The following is a 22,787-nucleotide window of genomic DNA, read 5'->3' as shown; positions in this document are numbered from 1 at the left end:
TTGAAGGAGGCACGGGGGAGAGGCGGGAGTGCAGAGCGGGCACGTGGTCCAATCTCCTCAGCCCCGTGCATGCCCCCCCCCCACCCCCTGCGAGGAGCGGTTTGCGAGATGGGGGCGGGGCGGGGGGTGGAGAGCGAGCAGCAGGCGGCTCAGAGAGTGGGGTGCTGGCCCGCAGCGGGAGCTGTCCGTGAGACCTAGTGCTGAAGTAGGCGCAGACGTGCCTGGTGCCCGGGGAGTGATACCCGGTGCCCAGTGCCCGGGCAAGCGAAGACCATGACCTTCATGGTGAAGACCATGGTGGGCAGCCAGCTGAAGAACCTCACCGGGAGCCTGAGGGGTGGCGAAGACAAGGGGGATGGGGACAAGTCCGCCGCCGAAGCGCAGGGCATGAGCCAAGAGGAGTATGAGGAGTATCAGAAGCAACTGGTGGAAGAGAAGTGAGTGAGATCCCTTCCCACCTCCAACGACCCTCTCCCACACTCCATCCTCCAGCTGCCCAGCCCACCTCTAGGGTAGTTTCAGATCTCAATCCCTTCCCCTACTTTTCTAGACTGGTAAGAGGCTGGGATGTGCACCTCTAGGTTGCCCTCTGCCACCCCAAGCCACAACATTTCAAACCCAGGGCCCTGCCCCAGCTTCACATTAGATCCAGAGGAAGTGGGGGAAGGGGTGATAGGGGTCTGGGACTGAGTGGGGCACGTGCATTTCTGATGAAACAAGTAATCCTTTAATCCGATCTGGTCCCAATGTCTGGGTCTTCCAAATGGAGCTCTTCTGAGCCTGAGGCTCTGAGAAAAGCGGTGCAGCTGAGGGGGCTCAGAGTCAGGGAGACAGATCCTGAAATGGGGGCACTCGTAGATATTGAATCCACGGATGTTCAGACAATGCTAGAACAGAGAAACAGCTGGAGTGGGGCTAGGGCTAGACTCCAGAGCTGCTTGTGTCAGATCCTGGCTTTGCTTCTTTATAGCTGAGTGATTTTAGGTAATTTACTTAACCTTTCTGTCCCTTGGTTTTCTCTTTTGTAAAGTGAGGATGATAATTATAAAACATGCCTTATATTTATGAGGATTAAATTACTTAATGTAAACTGCTTAGCACAGCACCTAGAACACGGTAAATCATTAAATGTTAGCTATAATTATTTCAGCTGATAGCAGTTTTGTGAATTGCAAAATCTTATTCCCATTCTACAAAAGAGGAAGGTAAGTGACTTACCCAAAGACATGTCCATAACGAAAGTGGTAATGGAGCCAGATACGAAACCAAGTCTGTTTCGAATACTTCCCCCACACACACACCACACCCCCCCCCTCCAAATAACCTGCCAGGAAAGGAAAAGACCCGAGGAGTCCGAGGCTTAGAGGGATATATATTAGGGAGCCAGAATGACCTCCCTCCCATAGCTCTGTCCAGAGGCATGTGCGGAGACTAGAAAGGGCCCTGTGATGGGGGGTTAGGCCGTAAAGAGCAACAGGCAGTTGCCAGGTCCAAGCACCCTCCTGACACACAGGCCCACAGGTGCCCATCTTTTTAGTGCTGGCAATGACTCTGACCCTGTGCCCCTGCAGGATGGAACGTGACACACAGTTCACACAGAGGAAGGCAGAGCGGGCCATGCTACGGAGCCACTTCCGAGACAAATACCGGCTGCCCAAGGTAAGCTTAAGAGATAGGGCTTCGAGGTACATCCAGGCCCCTGAGCCCTGGGCCCTGGACTCCTTTGCCCCACTCTGGGAGCCATGACTCTCAGCTCCTAAGACTCATGGAGAGCTTGGTGAGACCATTTGTTCTTTCACTCCTTCACTCCTTAACTGGAGCCTGCCTAAGCCTAGGATTTGGCAAGGAGGGATAGTCCAGTCCTCTAGAGACTGATAGGTTTGTGTTTCTGGAGCCAGTGAGGGCCCCTTCTGTCCTCCAACCTACACTCCCCCAATACAAGTCAGGTCCAGGCAGATGAAGAGTTGGAAGGCAATCGATTTTACCATGGGGGTGAGGCTCTTGAGGCTTCTGAACACCGGGCAAGGTGGGATGGGAAAGAGAAGGTAGCACCATCTGTGTGCCAGGCACTTAACCTTCACACCCTTACCTAATCCCTTAGTAATTCCGCCAGGTAGCAATCACCCACATCTACAAATAAGGAAACTGAGACTCAGATATATTAAAGGACTTGGCTAAGATAATACAACCAGTGAGTGATGGTGCTCAAGCTTGTGAATGCTGAGCCTTCTCCAGGCCCCTGACTGCTTTCCAGAGTATGGGTCTGTCTGCAGAGAGCAAAGTAACTCCTTGGTTGGCCAAGCAGCCAGGAGGATGCCTCCATTATGCACTGCAGCACCAGATGGGCTGTAAGTGTTCTACTCCTGTTGCCTAAGGAGAGAACTAAGGCACAAGCTAACCCAAGTGCCCAAAACTATGATAGACTCTAAGGAGAAACAGAAACAGCGCTACAGTATACCGACCTTGATCTTCCACCTGAATTAGAAGATCAGATATGTGAATAACACACCCACTCATTCAACAAATATTTCCTGAGCCTCTGGCTGCCTCTGACTCCCCACAGGGCACCAGTCTTTTAGAAGTATCTCAAAGGGAAAACAGGTCCAGAAAGTTTGCCTTTCTGGGAAGTAACTGAGTTAAACATAGCTAGGAATGAAGTCATTCCTCAAATGCTTGCATTAAGCATGTAAGAGACACAACTTCCATTAGGGAACTCTGAGTCCAGTGAAGAGGGAAGACTTGGCTGTGACTGCGTAGGACATAAAGTGGAAAGCCCCAGGGAACCCAAAGGGATGAGGAAGTGCAATGCAACAGTAGATGCCTTGCCAAGAGAGCACAGATGCTGGTATCAGTGCCATGCGTTTACATGTAGCTGTCCCACCTCCAAGTCGTATGGCCATGGGCAAGGTACTTACTTAAATTATCTGAGCCTCAACTTCCTTATTTGTAAAATGGAGAAAACAATACTTACCTTGCAGGGTCATTGTGAGAATTAAAAGCACACGGCTCAATATCAGCCATATAAAAAGTGTTTGATGAATGGTACCCACCACTAGTATTGGTAATGTCCTTCAGTATAGTTAACAATAGTCAATATATGACTAACTATAACAGTTTGACTCCTAGGTATTCCTATTTTGTATCCCCTTCAGTATCTCAGAGTGAAGTAGAGTAGTATAAGGTACAAATGTCAAAAGCTTGATCCTGGGATGTGGGGGTGGGGACTGAACTCACTGGAACATGGGGCTCAAGAACCTAGGAGCCTGGAACCCAGTCCAGGCTCCTCCCTACACCCTCAGCGTGGGGTCCCACAGATCTCCAACTCCAGCCCAACCCTCCCTTCTCTTCAGAATGAGACAGATGAGAGCCAGATCCAGATGGCAGGTGGAGATGTGGAGCTGCCCCGGGAGCTGGCCAAGATGATTGAGGAGGACACAGAGGAGGAGGAAGAGAGGGCCTCAGTCCTCGGGCAGCTGGCCAACCTTCCTGGCTTAGACCTCGGTTCCCTCAAGGACAAAGCCCAAGCCACACTGGGGAACCTCAAGCAATCAGCTGAGAAGTGCCACATCATGTGACTACTTCCCCTGGGGCTGCTCACTGGGGTGATCAGAGGGCTGGGCCCACATGAGTGCTAAGAGCATGCCTCAACTTCCATGGACCCATGCCCCACCTTGTCTTCATTTCCCCTGCACCAGGCTAGTCCCAGGACCCTTGTCTGCTCCAGCCTGCCTTCTCTCCCTCTCCTCTGAGAGTAAAGTCCCCATTCTCCCCCTACCCTTCAGGACTCAGCCTCCCTACTCAGCCTGGGAAGCCTCCCAAGATTGTAGGAATAGGCCCGACTGGCCTTCTCTCGCCATGACCCCAAATTCCTGCACATAGGTGCACCCTTAGAGACACACAGAGGGACACAGAGACCTTGGCCTGTGCAGAGGCAGACACCACAGCTGCATCCTGCCACATACAGACACACACATACACAAGCCAACCCCCTGGTGCCTCAGGCACCAACACTCAGATATGCTTAGAGGGGGCTTTCGGCAGACAAACGCAGCAGACAAGAGTTGAGTTTGAGTCTCAACATTCATTTTCTTTGAAATCCATTGCTCTTTCTGGGCCTCATTTCATCATCTATAAAATGAGGATGAACTCGGTGATTTTTAAGGTTCTTTCTAGCTTGGCCTCCCTGGCCCCTCGTAGTCAACCCACACCTCTCCTTGGGCAGAGCAGCAGCTGCAGTTATAGCATCAAGCAGTTGCCACTGTGGGCTCTGGCTTCTGGCAGCTGAGTGATGCCATGGGAGGGACCAAGTGCCAAGGATGAAGCTGGCAGCGAACAGTAGCCCAGGTGGTTTCAGGCCTTCTCTGAGCCGAGCCCAGGGCCTGGCCTATTTCTGTTTTCTTCCTGTAGAACTCTCTCTCTCTCTGGATTCCATAGTTGGATCTCCTCACTCAGCTCAGTGAAAAATAAAAATTCCAAATGACATGCTTATCTTCGCACTTCTTACTGACCTCCAAGAGTCTTCGGGTTCACAGACCCCCCCAATCCTTCCTTGGAGTGGTGTCCTCTATCTCTTCACCACAGCCTCATGTGGGGCACTAGCCCCTATATGATGTTCAAGCTCCACCCTCTCAGGGCCCTAGGCAGGGGTCCCCCTGCATTATCAAGCACCAGGTCAGACTCTGGGCTTTGAGAATGTGGCAGCCAGCAGGATGGGCAGGGCCTCTGAGGTGTTACCTGAGACCACAGGAGAGGCCACAGATCAACCACAGCTGTCTCTGGCAACTCCTTACCTTGGAAATGGAAGGTATGACAAAAAGAAGGCAGGACAACTGCATTCCAGCCCTGGCACTGCTGTGTGACTTTGAACAGGTCCCTTTCCCTCTCTGAGCCTGTTTTCTCCTCTGTGAAATGAAGAGCCCCCCCCCCATCAAAAAATAATACATGTTTCAAAGGGTGACCATTTGTAAAGCACTTGGCACATGATAGGCCATATCAATAAATGATAACTCATTCTTTAAAATAACTGAAGAGCCCAAATATCATCATGCTCACCTGTGTAGTGTCCGGGGAACCAACCAGGAGGCTCCACAAGCAGGCCATCAGGGGCCTGAACAGGAACGAGGTATCAACATCTCCCCCACCCCACCCCATCCCTGGCACCAGCTTGTGGAGAAGACTTACAGGCGGAACGGCCATCGGAGGGTTTGGTTTCCATTAGGGCCTCTGTTGCAAAATAAGAACAAGGCGCATAAAACCTGTGCAGTAGGTGATGTGGGGAATGTCAGGTGGAAGAGAGACGAGAGGATGAGGAATCAGGAGGGTGAGAGCAGGGAAGGACACAGGCCCAGGATCGGGACAGTGCTGTTGTGGCTGTCATGTTAGGTCCTCCTTGAGCATCCCCGGGCCTAGGCTGTCCCCAGGTTGTCACTGGACAAAAACCCCTCCTGACCTTCCTGAAGCTGGAGGAGACCCAACCCGGGGCCCCAGGCTGTGTGTGTGCGGGGACATGGGCACTGGGCACATGATAGGCTACATTAATAAATGATAACCCATTCTTTATTTTTAATATATTTTATTGATTTTTTACAGAGAGGAAGGGAGAGGGATAGTTAGAAACATCGATGAGAGAGAAACATCGATCGGCTGCTTCCTGCACACTTCCTACTGGGGATGTGCCCACAACCAAGATACATGCCCTTGACTGGAATCGAACCTGGGACCCTTCAGTCCGCAGGCTGACGCTCCATCCACTGAGCCAAACCGGTCAGGGCAATAACTCATTCTTTAACTGCAGCAAGGCCCACGTCAGCACTCCACCTTCCAGGGGCCTCCTGCCTGATGGGTCGGACAGACCCCTTTACCCCCAGTGGTTTACAGGACCAAGGGTGAAAGAGGCAGGGGGACATGGCTGTGAGGAGGCTAGGGTTTGTGTTCACTGAACCCTCACCAAAGAGAATGGCTGGAATCTGGGGTCAGGGAGGAGGTTGAGCCCCCACACTGGTTTTCTCCTCACAGGCTGGGAACCCCAAGAAGCCCTGACCTGTCTGCATGTTCCTGGAACTGGGGAAAGAAGGCTCTGAGGTAGCAGGAGCCAGTTCCATTGCTCAGGCCGAAATGGGCAAGGAAAGCAGACTGAGGGTCCCAAGCTCTGCTGGCCTCCCCCTGCCTCCCCTCACCCTTCCTTCCCCTGCTCTCTGGCTTCTCTGGCAGTCCATGCCCCTCTCATCTATGTCCCTGCTCTCCGGCTCATTCCTGGTTCATACCCATCTTACACCCACCCACCTGCCTCATTTCTAAGCCCTCGGGGCCTACTGAGGACGCCCTCTTCACATCCTATTTCTACTCCCATTTATTTAGATAATTACTTGCTCCCTGACTAGTCCACCTGATATTATGTGAGGACAACAAAGAAAGCCACCTGCTACCAGAACTTCCCTTTTCACAGTGATTAAAATCCCACCAATAAGGCCCCATAGTTTAGAGTAAAGCATTTACCTCCCCAGGTCCTCTCCTCCTCTCCCTCTTGTTCTCTTTCTTTCATCCTTCTCACTGTCCTTCTCAGCTTTGCAGGCAGTCTGAAGATACAGGAAATGTTGAAAGGTGATGATACAGTTCCTCTACACACACACACCCCGCACCCCCTCACCACCACTCTTTCAGGAAGAGAGTGACAGCAAAGATGGCTGGCCTGCTCCCCGTCACCCCCACCCTTAGGTTCTCTAGCCCCATGACATGGGGGATTTCAGGGGATTGGTGGCAAGCCCTGGTACCTGCTCCACTCAAGTCTCCTTCTACCCATCCAGATAGCTCAGGCCTAGTTCCCAGAGGGAGACTCTCCAGGGGCCAGTTGGCCCCAGGGTGGACTTGGGGAGGATGGTGACAGGGTTTGGAGTTGGGAGGCTCCCTCTCCCCCCAGTGGCCATGGTCCCCCCTCAGACACTGGAGGCTCCCAGCGAGCTGGGAACATCTGGGGGAGTGTGTGCTGTGCCAGAGCTGCTGGCAGAGCCTATTGGTCCAGCTGATGCCTGAGGCTGCTTGGGGTGGGGAACTACATGCGAGGGGACTGGGAGAAAGCCACAAAGCCTGCTACCTGCCTCTAGTTCAGTACCCACCAGGCATAGCTGTTCCCAGAACCCATGTGAGGCTCCAAGAGAGCAGAGGCCAGGGTGAGCTGGGTCGGGGAGCAGCAGCATTGAGGCTGCCTTAGCCCTGCTCAGCAGGGATGTGCCTGTGTGTGTGAGCATGAGTAGAAGTCTACGTGAAATCTGCCTGGGTCTGTGAGCTTGGACGTGGCTTCAGTGTTATTGTATGTGCTGAGGCCTGTGGCCTGTTAGTGTCTGTGTGTGTGTATATCTATGATACTTCAAGTGGGTAAGTATGGGTATGAGTTACTCTAGGGAAAGCGTGCCCGCCTCAGTGGTCTTTAGGGATAAGAGTCCTCCTAGATGACTTGCAGGAACCACGGTTCAATGACCTTCCGAAACTCCCGTTAGCCAAGAAAGGGACAGGCTGGGCACAGGGACACCTGGGTCCCTCAATCTGCCCAAGGCCCATCTGCTGTCCCCAGGGCTGGTCCCATGGGAGCCAGTGGGTCCCAGGCCCAGGTGCTCCCCAGCTTGGCCCAGGACTGGCTTTGACTTGGGGGCCTGAGTAGAGGTGGGAGGACAGGGCAGGGTGAGGCACCCTGATGCTGGGGAAGTGTCTGCCCTGCTTTGGGCATTTTCAAAGTGTTAAAGATGAGAGGCAGAAACAACTCCTACCCCTAGAGAGGAAAGTCTTTTTTTAAAAAAGCAGATTGGGTATGCATGCATATAACCAATGGACACAAGACACTGGGGCGTAGAGGAAGCCGGGGGAAGGTCAAGGGGGAAAAAAAAGGAGACCTATGTAATACTCTTTGTAATACTTTAAGCAATAAAACAAAAAAAAAATTTTTTTAAAGCAGATTGGCTTATTCCTCATACGTCTCTGCCATTCGAAGGGAGCCCTAGAGAGTGAACCCACCTCCTCCCGACCTTAGCTCTCTGGCTGGGCTGTTTCCCTCCTTGGCAGGTGGCCCAAATACAGGACCAGCGTGGAGGCACCCAAACACTCTGCCCAGAGAGGGCCCAATCCCCCACAGTCCCACCTGTCCAGTGCCCTGTTGGCAGGTAGTCAATGCAGATATCAGAAATAATTGGGGCCTGTAGACCAACCCCTCCATCCCATCATCCTAGTCAATCAGTCTCTCCTTCCCATTCAATCTTCCCCATTCACCCCCCACAACCAGCTCCATTCATTCCCTTCCTTCCTTTTACTTACTGAGGCTTTTTTTGTCCAGCCCATGCCCAAAGATAATCTGAAGTACATTTCTCTCTCTACATCTGAAAATAATGATTTATTGAATCTTACTGTGTGCCAGGCTAGTGTACAGTAACTCATTACCATCTTCGAGATTTCTACAGGGCCCTTCACTTCATCCTAGTTTAACTGAGAAATGGGCCAGTCCAGCTATTTTCAACCTGTGTGCAGCAATAATTTAAAAAATATGCAATACCTGACTATTTAGTCAGGGGCACTGACCTCTTTTTCTTAGATTGTCAAATTTAAAAAAAAGACAATAGCCACCTGATGTAAATGAATGAAAATTACACATATTTTTTGGTCAGATCAGCAGAAATATTTTTGGAGTGCTGCAGAATTTTAGTAATTAGTTTATGTGTGCCATGAGATGAAAGGGGTTGAAAATCACTGGGTTAGTCAATGGGTCTCTTGGTCAAGTGGCAGAGCCAGGATTTTAGCCTTGCCTCCTGCCTTCTGGACCACTGCTCTACATTGCCCCTCACAGCCAGGCCAAGGACTTCAGGGAAAATAATTCCCTCCCTTTCATGTTGGCTGGAAGGTTATCTTCATGGTTGGCATCTGACAAATCTATGAACTGCTGCCTTGGTGCTTCCCTGGGGCGGGGGTGGGGGGGGCCTTCCTATCCCCTAAGTCCCCAAAGATGCTTCTAAGGGCTGTTAAGACCAAGACCTTGTGGGTGGGGTAGGGACTGCTGGGAATTACCCCAGCTTTTGGGGGCTCCTGGAGGGCTGAGTATGAGATACCCTAGAGCCGTGGTCAGCAAACTGCGGCTCGCAAGCTACATGCGGCTCTTTGGCCCCTTGAGTGTGGTTCTTCCACAAAATACCGACTTCTGCGCATGGGCCATGAAGTTTCAATCACACTGTACGTGCGTGCCCGCACGTGGTATTTTGTGGAAGAGCCACGCTCAAGGGGCCAAAGAGCCGCATGTGGCTTGCAAGCCACAGTTTGCCAAGCCACAGTTTGCCGACCACTGCCCTAGAGAATGCCCTTTGCCCCAACCCTGCTCATTCACTGGCCCAAGGGAAAGAGGGGTGGGAGGCCAGGGATCCTGTGTGGGGCAATGGCTTGTGCAGCGCAGAGCAGAGGTTTTACAGGACTGTGCTCCTGCCATGGAGTCCACCCTTCTCCGGGTGCACAGAGGAAGGGCATTGCCTGGCACCCAGGCCTGTGCCTGTCCCCTTCCCACTAGTCCCTTAGGTGGCGGGAGGAACAGCAGCCGGTCAGCCTGACTCTCCTGGGGCCTGAGGGCAGAAGGCAATGTGGCTCTCACTCCCCACCACCCTGTGGCCTCTCCCAGCCCTCTCTCAGGTTACCCTGTTATTCCTGGAGTCCCTATAGCACTAGCCTAGGAAAAGGAGCTGCCTGCCTTGACCTACTCCTTCTCTTCTTCCAGGGCAAGAAAAGAATCACAAGTTCAAAAAATAATTTAATAAGGAAACAATAAATGATACACTTCATACTGGCCTCTGATAGAGAAGAAAAGACGACCCTTGCCCCAGGAGGCAATGAAGGGTGGAAAGGTTAGAAATCACCAACAGCCAGAGTTTTAAAAACAAGTCCCCAAGTAACCCCAGGTATATACATTGTTCTCCAGATGGAAGTCACTTGGTACTCCTAAAAGCCCACATGGGGGGAGGGGGTTAGGAGATAACAGCAACACCAATGGAGCTGGGAAGACCCAGGCCCAGAAAAGGAAAGGTGCTTGCCCAGGGCACAGGCGGGGTGGCAGCCATGTCAGTCCTGAAGTGTCTCCTGGGCTAGTGGGTCTCCAAAACCTGAGGAGCCGGGCAGCCCCATGCCTCCCTGTGCCAGGCCAGGACCAGCTCTGCAGAAAACAAGGGCTGCTCCCTCAAGGGAGATGAAGGCTGGAGGGGTGAGGATGAAGGACCTCCCTGCAGACCCTCTGGGGCAGGGCAGGAACAGGCATGAGTTTCTTCAATTTGCCCCATCCTTCGAAATATATTCTTTTCATGGCTTGCAGGATTAACTTAAAATACTGAGACAGGGTGGACAGACATCAGCTTCCAAGATGACTGGTGTTCTGTGGGGCTGAGTGCAGACCATGGGGGGGTGGTCCCTGAGCGCCCTGGTCCACTGCGAGGACAGAGGCGAGTTGAAATAAGGGCTCCCAGGAAGGAAAGGGGTGGGCACAGGCTACATCTGAGCCTTCATGCCCTAAATTGACAGGCTCAGGGTCCAGCAGTCACCAGTTAACCACAGTCACATGAGACACTTCTCCCAGAGGTCTGCTCCCTCCCCTGGGGCCAGACCCAGTGCTCCCAGCCCATAAAGGGCTGGGCCATCAGAGCCTTTGCGGGGTGGAGGGCATCCTGAGGTTGTTAGGGACCCTGGGACGCAGTGCTCACAGGGTTGCCCATCCAGGAAGGCTACCCCGCCAGACTGCAGAGGGCCACAGAATTCCGGGCAGCAGCCTAGGTGTGTCCCCCAACTTCAGGTGGCCCATGGTCTGTGCAGTCATCTTTCTGTGGTCACTGCAGGGTGCAAGCTGTGGAGGGGTAAGGGAGAAGGGTCAGTGTCAGGTCTCTGGCAAACAAGGCAGAATCCAGGGCTGCCCTTGGCCTTCACTCCTCCTGGGGCAGAAGGTAGGACCCTAGGCAGGACTCACAGGTCCGAACAGACTCCAACAGCCCCTCCTTGTCCAAGGTCTCGGCTTCCCAGTGAGACTCCCTCATCTGTGGAACAAAAAGGTGGCACCGAGGTGACAGGCAGCCAGGGGCAGGCAAAGGAGCCGCATCAACAGTCCCAGGGCAACTGGGAGTGAAAGACAGACAGCAGTGGAGAGGCCTGCAGATGGAACCCGGAAAGGGAGACACACGGGGGAAAAGGGGGGGCAGAGAGCTACAAGCAGAGGAGCGGAAACCACACAGCCTTGCCCCAATGGGACCTCCCATGTGCTCACCTTGACTTGCTCTTTCAGGTATTCAGCTCGAGCCATGAGGTTCTGAACCTGCCAAGGGAAGACATACGTGCCCACGGGGCTGGGGGTGGGGCCCTCAGAGTGAGACCCTCCTCACTCCTGCTGCTCTCTAGAACCCCCTGCCCCAGAACAACTGCATTCTGTGTCCTTTATCTGCTCCCTCCTCCAGAAAGCCTTCCTGACTGAAGTGGCCCAGCCAATTTTCTGTTGCTGGGTCCCCTGATCCTGCCCGTCCCACTGCCTGACCTGAGCTCCTAGCCCCTGTGAACCGCATGTGGCCAACAACCTATCAGGTCTGTAAGGTCTGACTCCCAGACTTGAAACACCCCGAGGGAACCCAAGAAGGTCCTCCCAGATGGAAGGAGGGTCAAAGGGGAAGATGAAGCCCCCCACAACCCACCCAACCCCGGTGGGCACCTCAGTGTGAAGCAGTTCCCGCCTCCGGCCTGGGGGCTCCCCTGCAAAAAGAGGGAGGGTGCGTGCTAAGGGCAGGGCAGCAGGGAGTCAGGGAGTGTGGTGGTGAGGGCCTCACCTGCCAGCAGCAGCAGCAGCTCCCCCAGGCTGTGCTGGTACAGGTCCAGGGCGTCCTGCTCCCCACCAGCTTCCTCCTCCTGCAGCCACAGAGACACCAGTCATTTAGGGTCATGATCTCGATTCCTCCCTGCCCCACCTGGACCCCTCCCACTGGGTACAAACCTTGGCCACAGCAGCTGAAGCCACTTCCAGAGCAGCCAGGAGGCGTGGCTTGTCCCGAGCCATCTCTGGGATGAAGGGCAAAGGCTCAGGGTGAGGGGAGCAGCTTTTCTCATCTCAGGGAGCTGACCCCAATCCGCCTGGGGGCCTGGTGGTCAGTCAGGAGCTGGGCCTACCTCTGAGCAGGTCTTGGGCAGAGGCCCCCTGTCTCAGCAGGGCCTGATTGGAGGAGGACACAATGGCCTTGAGCTCCTCAGCCCGGGACACGTACTGTCGCACCTGCAGGAGCACGAGGGGCTGAGGAGGAGGGGCTGTGGAGGGGCTGTCCCACCCTGCCTCCCTCGCCAGCATCCACATGCAAGTTCTCCCTCTAGGTCAGTGATGGCGAACCTATGACACGCGTGTCAGAGGTGACACGCGAACTCATTTTTTTGGTTGATTTTTCTTTGTTAAATGGCATTTAAATATATAAAATAAATATCAAAGATATAAATCTTGTTTTACTATGGTTGCAAATATCAAAAAATTTCTATAAGTGACACGGCACCAGAGTTAAGTTAGGGTTTTTCAAAATGCTGACACGCCGAGCTCAAAAGGTTCGCCATCACTGCCCTAGGTCCTCAGTGACTGTCCCAAGCTGAAATGTCAGGGCCCGGCCTGACCCCTTCCCAGGACAGGAAGTCCCGGTTCTAAGAGAGCCAGTCTCAGGCAGCCCCAGAACCCCTCATCAGTTTCCTCCAGGGAACTTGCTCACCCACCTTTGCCTTAATTGCCTCCTTCCGCTGTGCATCCACTTCGTCTGCAAACAGTGGTGGTTTATATGAGGACCCTGCCACACACCAAACCCTCTAGAATCCTCAAAAGCACTAAGTTCTAGATTTATCCTCTGCCTTGTCTCCCATAAAATTATGAATGGGGACATGCTTCTGGAATCCATCCACAGCAGCTATGGCCACCCACCCCTGCTACACCCAGAGCTCTATGCACTTACAGTGCAGGGCAGGCACAAAGAAGTCCAGAGCCTTGCAGTAAAGTGATAAGGCAGCCGCAGCATCCCCCTCCTGGTCCTTCTTCACAGCCTGCACCACCAGGATGGTCTGGAGGATGGGCAGATCAGGGAGTCATGCCCACCCCTCTGCTTACCATAAAGTGGGAACAGCAGGTCCCCTGAGCCCACCCTCGTCCCCCTGGGGGCAAGCCCCCTGTTTACCACCAAAAAGTGTAGATGAGACCCCCAACCTGCCTTCACCCCAGCCCATCCCTAGTGGCCTGCTCACTGCTCGTGCCAGGCTCTCCTCACTGGGCATGTGGTCCAGGTCCACCCAGGGGTGGGCAAAGAAGTCCTGGAAGGAGATGCGACGACCAGGGTCCCGCTCTAGGAGCCGCCGCAGCAGGTCCTGGCAGTCTGGGGAGAGCTGGGGTCGAAGGGGAAGCTGAGGGGAGGGTGGGGGACAGGTCACACTGGGCTCCAGAACCTCCCCAACCCTGTCCTGGTATGTCCCAGAGGTACATGTCTGACAGGTGGAGAATCTGAGAGCCAAGAGGAACAGTGACACGTCTGGGTGATGAAGGCAGTAGAGAGCCAAGCCTCCTGCCCAGGCTCCTGCCCACGCCCTCCCTGGAGCCCTGAGCTGTCGTAGAATCCTAATTCGGGTTCTCCCCTCCCAGGCTGATGCTTTTGGGAAGACTGGGCCTGGGTCTACACAATCTGTGGGCTGATCTAGGTCCCTAGAACTGAATGGAGCTTCAAGCACGCCCAGCACAAGGTACCTAGAGCCCACACCCGAGTCCGTGCAGGGATAGTGAGGTCTCCAACCTGAGGGCTCTGCTTCCCTCTGTCCCACAACAGGTTGCTGAGGCCCTGCAGGACCCACCTCGATAACCCGATTACTCCGGATCTTCTCTTCCAGCTCTGTGAACGACCTGGAGGCAAAGGGGGGCTGCCCGAAGAGGGCTTCTGTGGAGGGAGGCAGAGGGCAAGCTGGGAGGGACAGGGTGCAGCCTGGCCTGGCCCACTCCTGGGAGGGCCTGATAACCCCCAGAGCAGGGGCTCAGGGCCATTAAAGTCAGCCTTCTCATTAAAGCCCTTCAGGAGTGGCCAGGGAGGGCATGCCTGAGGACACACAGTGCAGGCCTCACAGGGTGGGGGCAGGGGACAGAGCTCTCACCATACAGAATGACCCCCACGGACCAGAGGTCCACACGGGCATCGTACTGCCGCTGACACACCATCTCGGGGGCCATGTAGAGAGGGGAGCCGCGGAGCACATGCTTCTCGTCCCACGGGGACATGTGCTGCGAGAAGCCGAAGTCTGCAGGCAAGAGGCCAGGCAGCAGGGCTCAAATTCCAGCTGCCTCTGCTCTTGGCCTTTGAAGCCTTACCCTGAGCTCCAGCACAGGACTCCTCCCCACCTTCCAGATTCACCAGGATCAATCCTACTTCCCAGTCTTAGCTAACTATTAACCTCCAACACCCTCCTGCATCTTTCAGTGGGGGCATAAGTCCTACCCATCACACACAGCCCCCCTCAGGTACTTTTCCAGGAAGCCCACCCTGCTCACATCAGCTATGAAGATAATGGCTCACTGTCCCACCAAGCTCAGGTTATACCCTCTCTAGCCTCAAGCAAATTCTTTTCCAAATCCTATCAGGGACCACAACCACCCCTCCCCCACCTAACTCCCTCCAACACTGCTGCAGGTTGAGTTACAGCTTGAGCTTCAATTCTGGTGACCCACCAAATCCTGGCCCTGATCCCAAGCATTACACTGCTGGAATCCAGTGTGGATGGCTGAGAAAGGCCCTACCTTTTGGTGATGGGGCCCGTTTCTGGATCTCCCAGCCTGTTGCTGTTGGATGACTCGATAGAGGGCGCCACAAGAACCAGGGCTGCTGAGTGCACACCCACCCTCCAAACCCTGAAGCTCCATTCAGTTCTAAGGACCCAGAACAGCTCACAGATTGTTGTGGAGACCCAGGCCCAGCTTTCCCCTGCTGTTCCAGACTCACACCTGCCAGTTTAAGGTGGGGCTTCTCCAAGGAGCTCAGCAGAATGTTCTGTGGCTTCAGATCCAGGTGAGATATGTTTCGTGCGTGCAGAAACTGCAGGGCACTAGCTGGGGAACAGGACACATGCAGAGAAACAGGTCAGAGGGACCCATCTCCCACCTGCCTCTCGCCGTCCCTGACTTACATCTGCTTCTTCAAGCCTGCATGACCCCAGTTCTGGCCTTCTGAATGCTTTACATAAAAGTACCAGGTTCCTGCCACTTCTAAGAACCCCCCACTCCCACCCCCAGTGCCATCTTTCCTCCCTTGGGCCCCTCTGCAAGTCTCCTCTCCTCCTAGAAGCCTCCCTGGGTGCCTCAGCCCTTTCGACTTTTGCTCTTTCTTTTGGCAAAGCACTTAGATACAACCCAGTGGGCCCTGATGTGTCCTACAAGGTCTTTCTATTATCTTCTGCATGTAGAAAATCTGGACTTCTTACAGCTTAAGGCTCCTACCTTTCTCTAGTAACAGCCTTAAGCTAGGGATGGGCACATGGCAAAGACAGGGCCTATAAATCCGAGCTGGGAAAGGAGGCAACTGCTAAGAGCGCAGCGGCTCCGAGCCTGGGTCGGGTGCAGAGGGAGGACAGAGACCATGGGAAATCTGGGGTCAGAGGTTCTTACCTATCTGCTGCATGAAGACACGAGCCACCTTCTCAGGCAGAATCCGGCGGGTATGGATGAAGCGAGACAGGTCACCTCCTGCACAGAACTCCATGATGAGGTAGATGTTGTCACTGTCCCACTGTGGTTAGAGGCAAAAAGGCAACTTGAAGGGAGTGTCTCTTCTCCAGTCTCCTTTGCGGGTGGCTGAACCACAGGCCCGCACCTGGAAGTCTTTCAGCTGGACGATGTGGGGGTGTCGAATGCCCTTGAGGATTTCAATCTCTGTCAGGAGGTTTTCCACAGATGCCTTGTTCAGGCTCTTCTTGGCCACACATTTTATGGCTACCACCTCTCGAGTGTCCTTCTACGGAGGCAGGAGATTTGAGGGATCTACCTTGAGCAAGCCAGGGCCCATGCCTGGCCAGAAAGGCTCTGATTCCCTCTACCCTTCTCCCCCTCACTGGGCTTACCCACTCACACCAGCATCCAACCTTCCCCTTCTCAGGCTAATGAGAACCCCTGTTTATGGGATTCTGGCCTCCCCACCCAGCCTGGTGTTCTTAAACCCTCTCTTCCCTTAGTCCCATGAGCCCTTCTAGAGTGCTCCCACTAAGGCATGTCCTTCATTCCATGTTCTAGAACTGCCCAGATTGCTTCCTAAGTGGGTCCAGCCTTCCAGAACCCTGTCCAAGACTCCTCCCAGCCCACCAGGTGTCCTCCCAGTCAGGGCACATACAAGAATCAACCAATGAATACATTTGAGCCCATTCTTAAGACACTGACACGAGGCTCCCTCCAGGTCTCCACCTGCATCTCCAAACAAAACACAGGTGTGGGTATGTGTTTGTGTGTACGTGTTTGTTTTTAAGACCTATGGGGGGCAGTCAGCTCCCACCTCGTCCACCGAACACCAGATCGGGACAAGTCTGGCCGCGGTACCTAACTGCTCTCAGGCCCTAACCTCCCTGGGTTCCCAGCCTGCCACCCTCCTGGGCTCGCTCAGGGTCTGGCGGGCACGCGGCCCGGCGCTCAGAGGTTCTCAAGCCCGATTCCGGCTGCGCCTCGCCCCCACCTTGGCGTAGGCCTTGTACACCGTGGCGTACGTGCCACTGCCCAGGCGCTCTGTGAGAATGAAGCCATCCAGCCGCGGGGGACCCCAGCTGGACCCCGCCATCCTGACCACCCCGCGCCAGCCACCGGGCGCTTCCTGCTTCCCGGGGCGGGTTCCGGCCCGGAGTCCAGCGCGGAGAGCGGAAGAGCGCGCGCAGCAACTGCCCGACTCCTCGCTGCCGCCGGAAGTGCACCCGGAGGGGCGGGGCCAGGCTCCCGGGTCCTAGAGACTCTTCCTCCCGCTGCTTTCTGCGCGGCTCGGTTGAGTGCTGCCCCTCCTCGGCCGCCGTCAGCACTAGAAATCACATGATCCGCAAGATCCACGTGAGGATGCTGAGGCCCCCTCGGGCCAAAGGGAGGAACTAGAGACCAGCACACGAGGTCATCAGGAATCCCATTTGGGCTCCGTTACGATCTTAGAGATCGCCCACGAGAGGATCAAGAAGGGTGAGGGGGGCAGGGGATTCAAAGAGGCCCCTCCTCCCAAGACGAGCAGCTCTGAAAGTGGAATTACTGGGACATGTGCCAAGGTTGCAGACATCCCCAGTCAGGGCACATACAAGAATCAACCAATGAACACCTAAATGGAACAACAAATCTGTTTCTCTCTCTCTCTCTCTCTCTCAAATCAATAAAATCTGTGAGAATATTTTTTTAAAAAATTTAAAAAAGTATAATGGAAGAGGCCAATAGTTATCTCAGGAAGGGACTTTCCCCCAGGGGTGAGAGGCTTAGCCTGTCACAGACCAGCCAGAGACGGGGGGAGGGCAGTGTTATAGGTTGGCTCAGCGAGATAGACCACCGACTCAGAATTTAAATTTTAAGAGCCTTTATTAAGCTGGCCAGCTGACTACCAGCTGTGTCCCTCTCGTAAGAGTCCCACAGCTTGCAGTGCCGTCCGAGAGTACAGCAAGACCTTTTATCTGCAAAGACTTCAAAGTATTTTTTAAAAAAAGAAAAAACAAACTGCAAAGCGGTTCATTAGCCGTTCCTGGTACTGGCAGGGTAAAAAGTTTACATAAAATTTACAAGCAGGGTCACACTTGGCTGGGTTCAATCATAACACATTGCTTTTCTGGCGAGATAATTAGCAATTTTTCTCTCCCATGGTCCCTGCCCCTCAGCCTACTTAGTAATTCTTCTTTGTCAGGCCCCTGCCCCTAGCACAGGCAGCATGTTGACTGACCCCTCACACCTATAGATAGAGCACTTCAGCCACTACTCCTGGGGGCCATGCACATCCATCCAAGTCCAGCAGACATTAGAACCAGTGTTGTCTGAAAATGTCTTTATTTAAGCACAAAATTGAAACAACATATACATTTGTACATGGAGAAAAAAAGTACCAGAAATTTACAAAACCTTGGTCACTGTCATTAAATCATCATTCAGTGGCTCTGGAGTGGAGTGGGCTATAGACAGGGCTGCCTCTGGATTGGCCTTTTTGAGAAGTTCCCTCAGTCCACAGCAGGGCAGGGTGCAGGTGTTAATGGTGGACTCCTAGGTGCTCTTCACAGTGACACACTTCCTGGGGAATCCCTAGGACCAGTGGAAGGTGACCTAGACTCTACTCCTACTCGGGGTATGGGAGAACCCTGGAGGATGAGTCTGGAACCCTGGCTCATGAGACCAGTCTGAAGGATTCAGTTCTGAACTGATTCGACCTGCCCTTCCTAAGAGTCATACAAGCTAGATATTGCTGATGTGGGAACAAATGGTTAGAATGTGAGGCCAAGGTAGAGCACAGCTGTCCCCCAGGAGAAGAGGAAATCAAAACAAACGGACAAACAACCCACACCGGGACAGTCACACACACTCCTCCTAGAAGATTGTTAAAGGCTGGGCAGGACAACACAGGTTGTCCTCTGTTCCTGCCCATCCCCAAATCCCAACCAACCCCAATGCACATTCAGTAAGTCTAAGGAGGGGAGGGTTCAGGGAGGGCCCCAGATGGCACAGGGTGCTGCCCACAGCTGGAAGGTGCAGGGGGCCGATAAGGCAATGAATCTGTTTGTGAGAGACATGAAGCAGAGAAGAGGCTGAGGAACTGGCCAGAGGTTCTGGAAGCCCAGAGACCTAATCAGAGTGATCTGGGGGAACAGAGCTGTCCACCAGCCCAGGCCATAGCTCATCTAAAGGGGAGCCCTTGGAAGGTCATCCCAGCCCAGCAGGAAGGGAGGGCAGGACTATGGAAGCCACAGGCTGGGGCTATGAAGCCAGATTCAGGCCAGGTTTCTAGGGGATGAGTGGAGGCCCAGGACCCGGGCAGAAATACAACGCCAGCTGGGTGGGCCCAGGTTGGCTAGTGATCCCAAGTGTGTACATATGTGCATGTGTGTGTGTGTAGGGAAAAGAGAACTTCAGTCCCACTGCTTCAGAGGGACAAAAGAATCCTACCAAACCACCACCAGAGAAGAAAAAACTTTTTTTCCCCCTTTCTCTTATGGAAAAAAAGTTCCTGTCCCTCCCTCCCCTTCCCTTGGGTGGAAGGGAAAGCTGGTTGCTGAGGAAGGAGGAAGAGCCACAGCAAGACCCTCTCCAGGTTTGTGCTGGCCATAGCACTGCTTAAGGCACCCACGGAAAGTGCAGCTCAGAAGGCAGGCAGGAAAAATGGCTGGGGCACAGGGAAGAGAGTCAGGACTAATTCCCTTGGAAGGCTCCTCGGGCAGCAGATGAGGCAGCGCTGCGGAAGGTCCTGTTGCTGAAGATGCCCTGGGAAAATTCCTCTTGAGCTTGCTGGAAGCTGGCCCCAGTCCGGCGGTACAGAGAGTGCACCTGGGGAAAAAGGCTGTGGTAAGAGAAGCCTGTCCTGTAGGCCCACAAGGAACCCATGCCTGCCTGACCTCCCACCAGAGCCTTGGAGAAAGCCACTGGACGTTTGGGGACATAGGAGTCCCAACTGCTGTAGTGATGAACACCCCCATGGCAAGGCTGGAGAGAGGAGCCTGCTTCCTCAGGTTAGCTGTTGGCCCGGCACCCACCACTCACCCGCTTTAGAAGGAAGAGTGAGAGCACAGCACAGAGTGTGAAGAAGCCAGCTACCACCATCATGATGATCGACACAGCCAAGTCTTGCTTCAGCGTAGACAGGGCTGCAATCCAACCACTACAAAGGGAAGAGGAGGTGAGAGGGTATAGTAGAAGTGGGCCCCAGAGGTCCTATGAGGGGCTTTTCTCCACTGCCCACATGGAATCTTTGGGCCATGTGAGATCTGGAAGGGATGTGGCTGCTGACCTCAGTCAGGAGCAGCACTTTACCTGCTGTTTTGGGGGCTTGGGGGGATATGGAAAGTATGGCTGATCATTCCCGACGGCCCACCCTCTGAAAAAGAGAACTACTGGCCAACGAACTGCATTCATCCTATCACCTCAGCTCCTCCCACTGGGGCACAGGGACAGGCTCCTCTGCCTGCGAACATGTCTCCTTCCTGAGCTCCAGCTTTTTCATCTATAAAAGGAAATATCCTCACACTTCATGAGTTAAAAACTTACTACCGAGCTGCAGTTAACAAAACAGTGTGGTACTGGCATGAGGACAGACATATACAATATAGAGGTTGATGGAATAGAAATAAGAGCCCAGAAACAAACCCACACATCTACCATCAACTGGTTTTCACACATGGAGCTGCAGTTAACAAAACAGTGTGGTACTGGCATGAGGACAGACATATACAATATAGAGGTTGATGGAATAGAAATAAGAGCCCAGAAACAAACCCACACATCTACCATCAACTGGTTTTCACAAGGTGCCAAGACCACTCAATGAGGAAAGAATGGTCTCTTCAGCAAATGGTGCTGGGCCCTGGCCAGTGTGGCTAAGTAGGTTGAGCATCATCCCATGCACCAAAAGGTTGCCAGTTTGATGCACAGTCAGGGCACATGCCCAGGTTACGGGCTCCATCCCTGGAAGGAGGCGTGCAGGAGGCAGCTGATCAATGTTTCCTTCTTATTGATGTTTCTCTCTCCCTCTCCTCTTCTCTCTCTTAAAATCTTTTTTTTTTTTTTTTAAGGAAACTCTCGCAGACATTTGCTAAACAGGCAGCGTTGCCTGGGGGGAAGACAGCTGAACAACCCTATTGGAAAACACCTTGCCCCAGAGTGTTTCTGAGGCCCATTAAGAGACTGAGAATAACAATTAGCCTCCAGGCAGAAGCAATTGCCCCCACCCCTTGAAAAAACTCTCACCACACCTGTGGACAATTGCCTGAGGGCTATTCAAGACAGAATCCTATCAGGCTGTAGGCAGAGGGGTCTCTGGAAGCATTGAGTCTTTGCCTGATCTAATTAGCTAGAAACAGCGTTTGACACTGTCCTGCACTAGAGAATGAGAGGGGTAGCAGATCTACCTAACACAGAGTCACAAACCCAAACAGACAGCCAAAATGAGGAGACAAAGAAACAACCCACAAATGAAAGAACAAGAGAATTCTCCAGAAGAGATAAATGAAATGGAGATAAGAAATTTATTTGATATAGAGTTCAGAATAATGATGGTAAAGATGCTCAACAGCATGAGAAAAGATATAGTAACTATAAAAACAGAAATAAAAAATGACATAGCACAAATAGAGAACACACTGGTTTTGTTTGTTTGTTTTTTAAATATATATTTTATTGATTTTTTACAGAGAGGAAGGGAGAGGGATAGTTAGAAACATCGATGAGAGAGAAACATCGATCAGCTGCCTCCTGCACAACCCCTACTGGGCATGTGTCCGCAACCAAGGTACATGCCCTTGACCGGGATTGAACCTGGGACCTTTCAGTCCACAGGCCGACGCTCTATCCACTGAACCAAACCGGTTAGGGCCACATTTGGTTTTTATATTTAAAATATTTTTTCTTGAAAGAAATAAATTTTCACTTCTAAAAACAATCTTATAAAACTTAAAAAAAAAACCCACACACATTGGAAGGAATACACAGCAGATTAGGGGAAGCTGAGGGTCAAATCAGTGAATTAGAAGACAGAGTTGAAAAAATCACTCAACCAGAGAACCAAAAAGAAAAAAAACAATTAAAAGAACAGGAGGACAGCTTAAGGGAGCTGTGGGACAACATGAAACCTAACAATATTCACATAACAGGTGTGTCAGAAGAGGCAAAAAGGGAGAAAGGAATAGAGAATGTGTTTGAAGAAATAAGTGTAGAAAACTTCCCTAACCTAGTAAAGGGAAAGGTCACACAAGTTCAGGAGGCACAGAGAGTTAAAAGTAAGAAGAACCCAAACAGACCCACACCCAGACATATCATAATTAAAATGCCAAAAATTAAAGACAAGGACAGAATCTTAAAGGCACCAAGAGAAAAGGCAAACTATTACTTACAAAGGAGCTTCCATAAGGCTGACACCTGATTTCTCATCAGAAACTCTACAGGCCAGAAGGGAATGGAATGAAAGTACTCAAGATAATGGAAAGCAAGGATCTGAGACCAAGTTTCCTATATCCAGCAAGGCTATCATTAAAAATAGACGGTCAAGCCGAAACCGGTTTGGCTCAGTGGATAGAGCGTCGACCTGCGGACTGAAAGGTCCCAGGTTCGATTCCGGTCGAGGGCATGTACCTGGGTTGCGGGCACATCCCCAGTGGGAGATGTGCAGGAGGCAGCTGATCGATGTTTCTCTCTCATCGATGTTTCTAACTCTCTATCTCTCTCCCTTCCTCTCTGTAAAAAATCAATAAAAATATATTTAAAAAATAAAAAATAAAAAAAAATAAAAATAGACGGTCAAATAAAGAGCTTCCAAGACCAAAAAAAGACTAAAGGAGTACATCACCACCAACCCAGCATTACACAAAATGCTAAAGGGACTGCTGTGATGAGAAGAAATAGAGAGAGAAACCTAGGCATACAGAATTAAAATGGCAATAAGTAAGTACCTATCCTATCTAATAAAACACAAAAAAGGTAATTAACCGTACCTCTGCTATGCTTCCCATTGGCTAATCAGCGAGATATGCAAATTAACTGCCAACAAAGATGGCGGCCGGCAGCCACGCAGCTGAAGTGAGCAGGAGGTTTGCTTGCTCCAGTGATG

The 22,787-nt window shown here is 52.5% G+C and overlaps 3 protein-coding genes across 14 annotated transcripts in view; 1 reads left to right on the top strand and 2 right to left on the bottom strand.

The window, feature by feature from the left end:
- The first annotated feature begins 138 nt into the window (after positions 1-138).
- On the top strand, positions 139-4,903 carry CPLX3 (complexin 3). Its single transcript, XM_005882768.2, has 3 exons — positions 139-437; positions 1,572-1,659; positions 3,351-4,903. Exons 1-3 carry the CDS (start codon positions 274-276, stop codon positions 3,573-3,575), a joined length of 477 nt encoding a protein of 158 aa, XP_005882830.1. The 5' UTR covers positions 139-273; the 3' UTR covers positions 3,576-4,903.
- Positions 4,904-5,715: 812 nt separating this feature from the next.
- ULK3 (unc-51 like kinase 3) lies at positions 5,716-16,946 on the bottom strand. 11 transcript variants are annotated; one of them, XR_001359919.1, is made up of 16 exons: positions 16,704-16,946; positions 15,855-15,995; positions 15,650-15,770; positions 14,990-15,094; positions 14,146-14,289; positions 13,255-13,934; positions 12,969-13,074; positions 12,736-12,776; positions 12,154-12,256; positions 11,981-12,045; positions 11,817-11,895; positions 11,702-11,742; positions 11,267-11,314; positions 10,973-11,039; positions 10,713-10,852; positions 5,716-6,575 (listed from the first exon to the last, which is right to left on the bottom strand). XR_001359919.1 is itself a non-coding variant. In XM_014530483.1 (16 exons), exons 1-16 carry the CDS (start codon positions 16,803-16,805, stop codon positions 10,836-10,838), a joined length of 1,419 nt encoding a protein of 472 aa, XP_014385969.1. In that variant the 5' UTR covers positions 16,806-16,945; the 3' UTR covers positions 9,760-10,835. The 11 variants fall into 11 exon arrangements, 9 of the variants coding, with proteins under 9 accessions (XP_014385969.1, XP_014385971.1, XP_014385963.1 ...); XM_014530483.1 differs by lacking the exon at positions 5,716-6,575 and having other exon boundaries at positions 9,760-10,852; positions 13,255-13,410; positions 13,852-13,934; positions 16,704-16,945; XM_014530485.1 differs by lacking the exon at positions 5,716-6,575 and having other exon boundaries at positions 9,760-10,852; positions 13,255-13,410; positions 14,988-15,094.
- Positions 16,947-18,012: 1,066 nt separating this feature from the next.
- The window catches only part of SCAMP2 (secretory carrier membrane protein 2), a 32,937-nt gene continuing 28,162 nt past the window's right edge, over positions 18,013-22,787 (bottom strand). For both annotated transcript variants that reach the window (XM_005882763.2, XM_005882764.2), the window contains exons 8-9: positions 19,730-19,847; positions 18,013-19,516 (exon numbers count right to left, since the gene is read on the bottom strand). In XM_005882763.2, the coding sequence (XP_005882825.1) occupies positions 19,382-19,516; positions 19,730-19,847 (253 nt within the window). In that variant the 3' untranslated portion in view covers positions 18,013-19,381. The remainder of the gene's footprint in view (positions 19,517-19,729; positions 19,848-22,787) is intronic.

The sequence above is a fragment of the Myotis brandtii genome, unplaced genomic scaffold, assembly GCF_000412655.1.
Source record: "Myotis brandtii unplaced genomic scaffold, ASM41265v1 scaffold74, whole genome shotgun sequence".
NCBI lineage: Eukaryota > Metazoa > Chordata > Mammalia > Chiroptera > Vespertilionidae > Myotis > Myotis brandtii.
The sequence above is the reverse complement of the archived record's forward strand: the minus strand, read 5'-3'. Positions and strand labels throughout refer to the sequence as shown.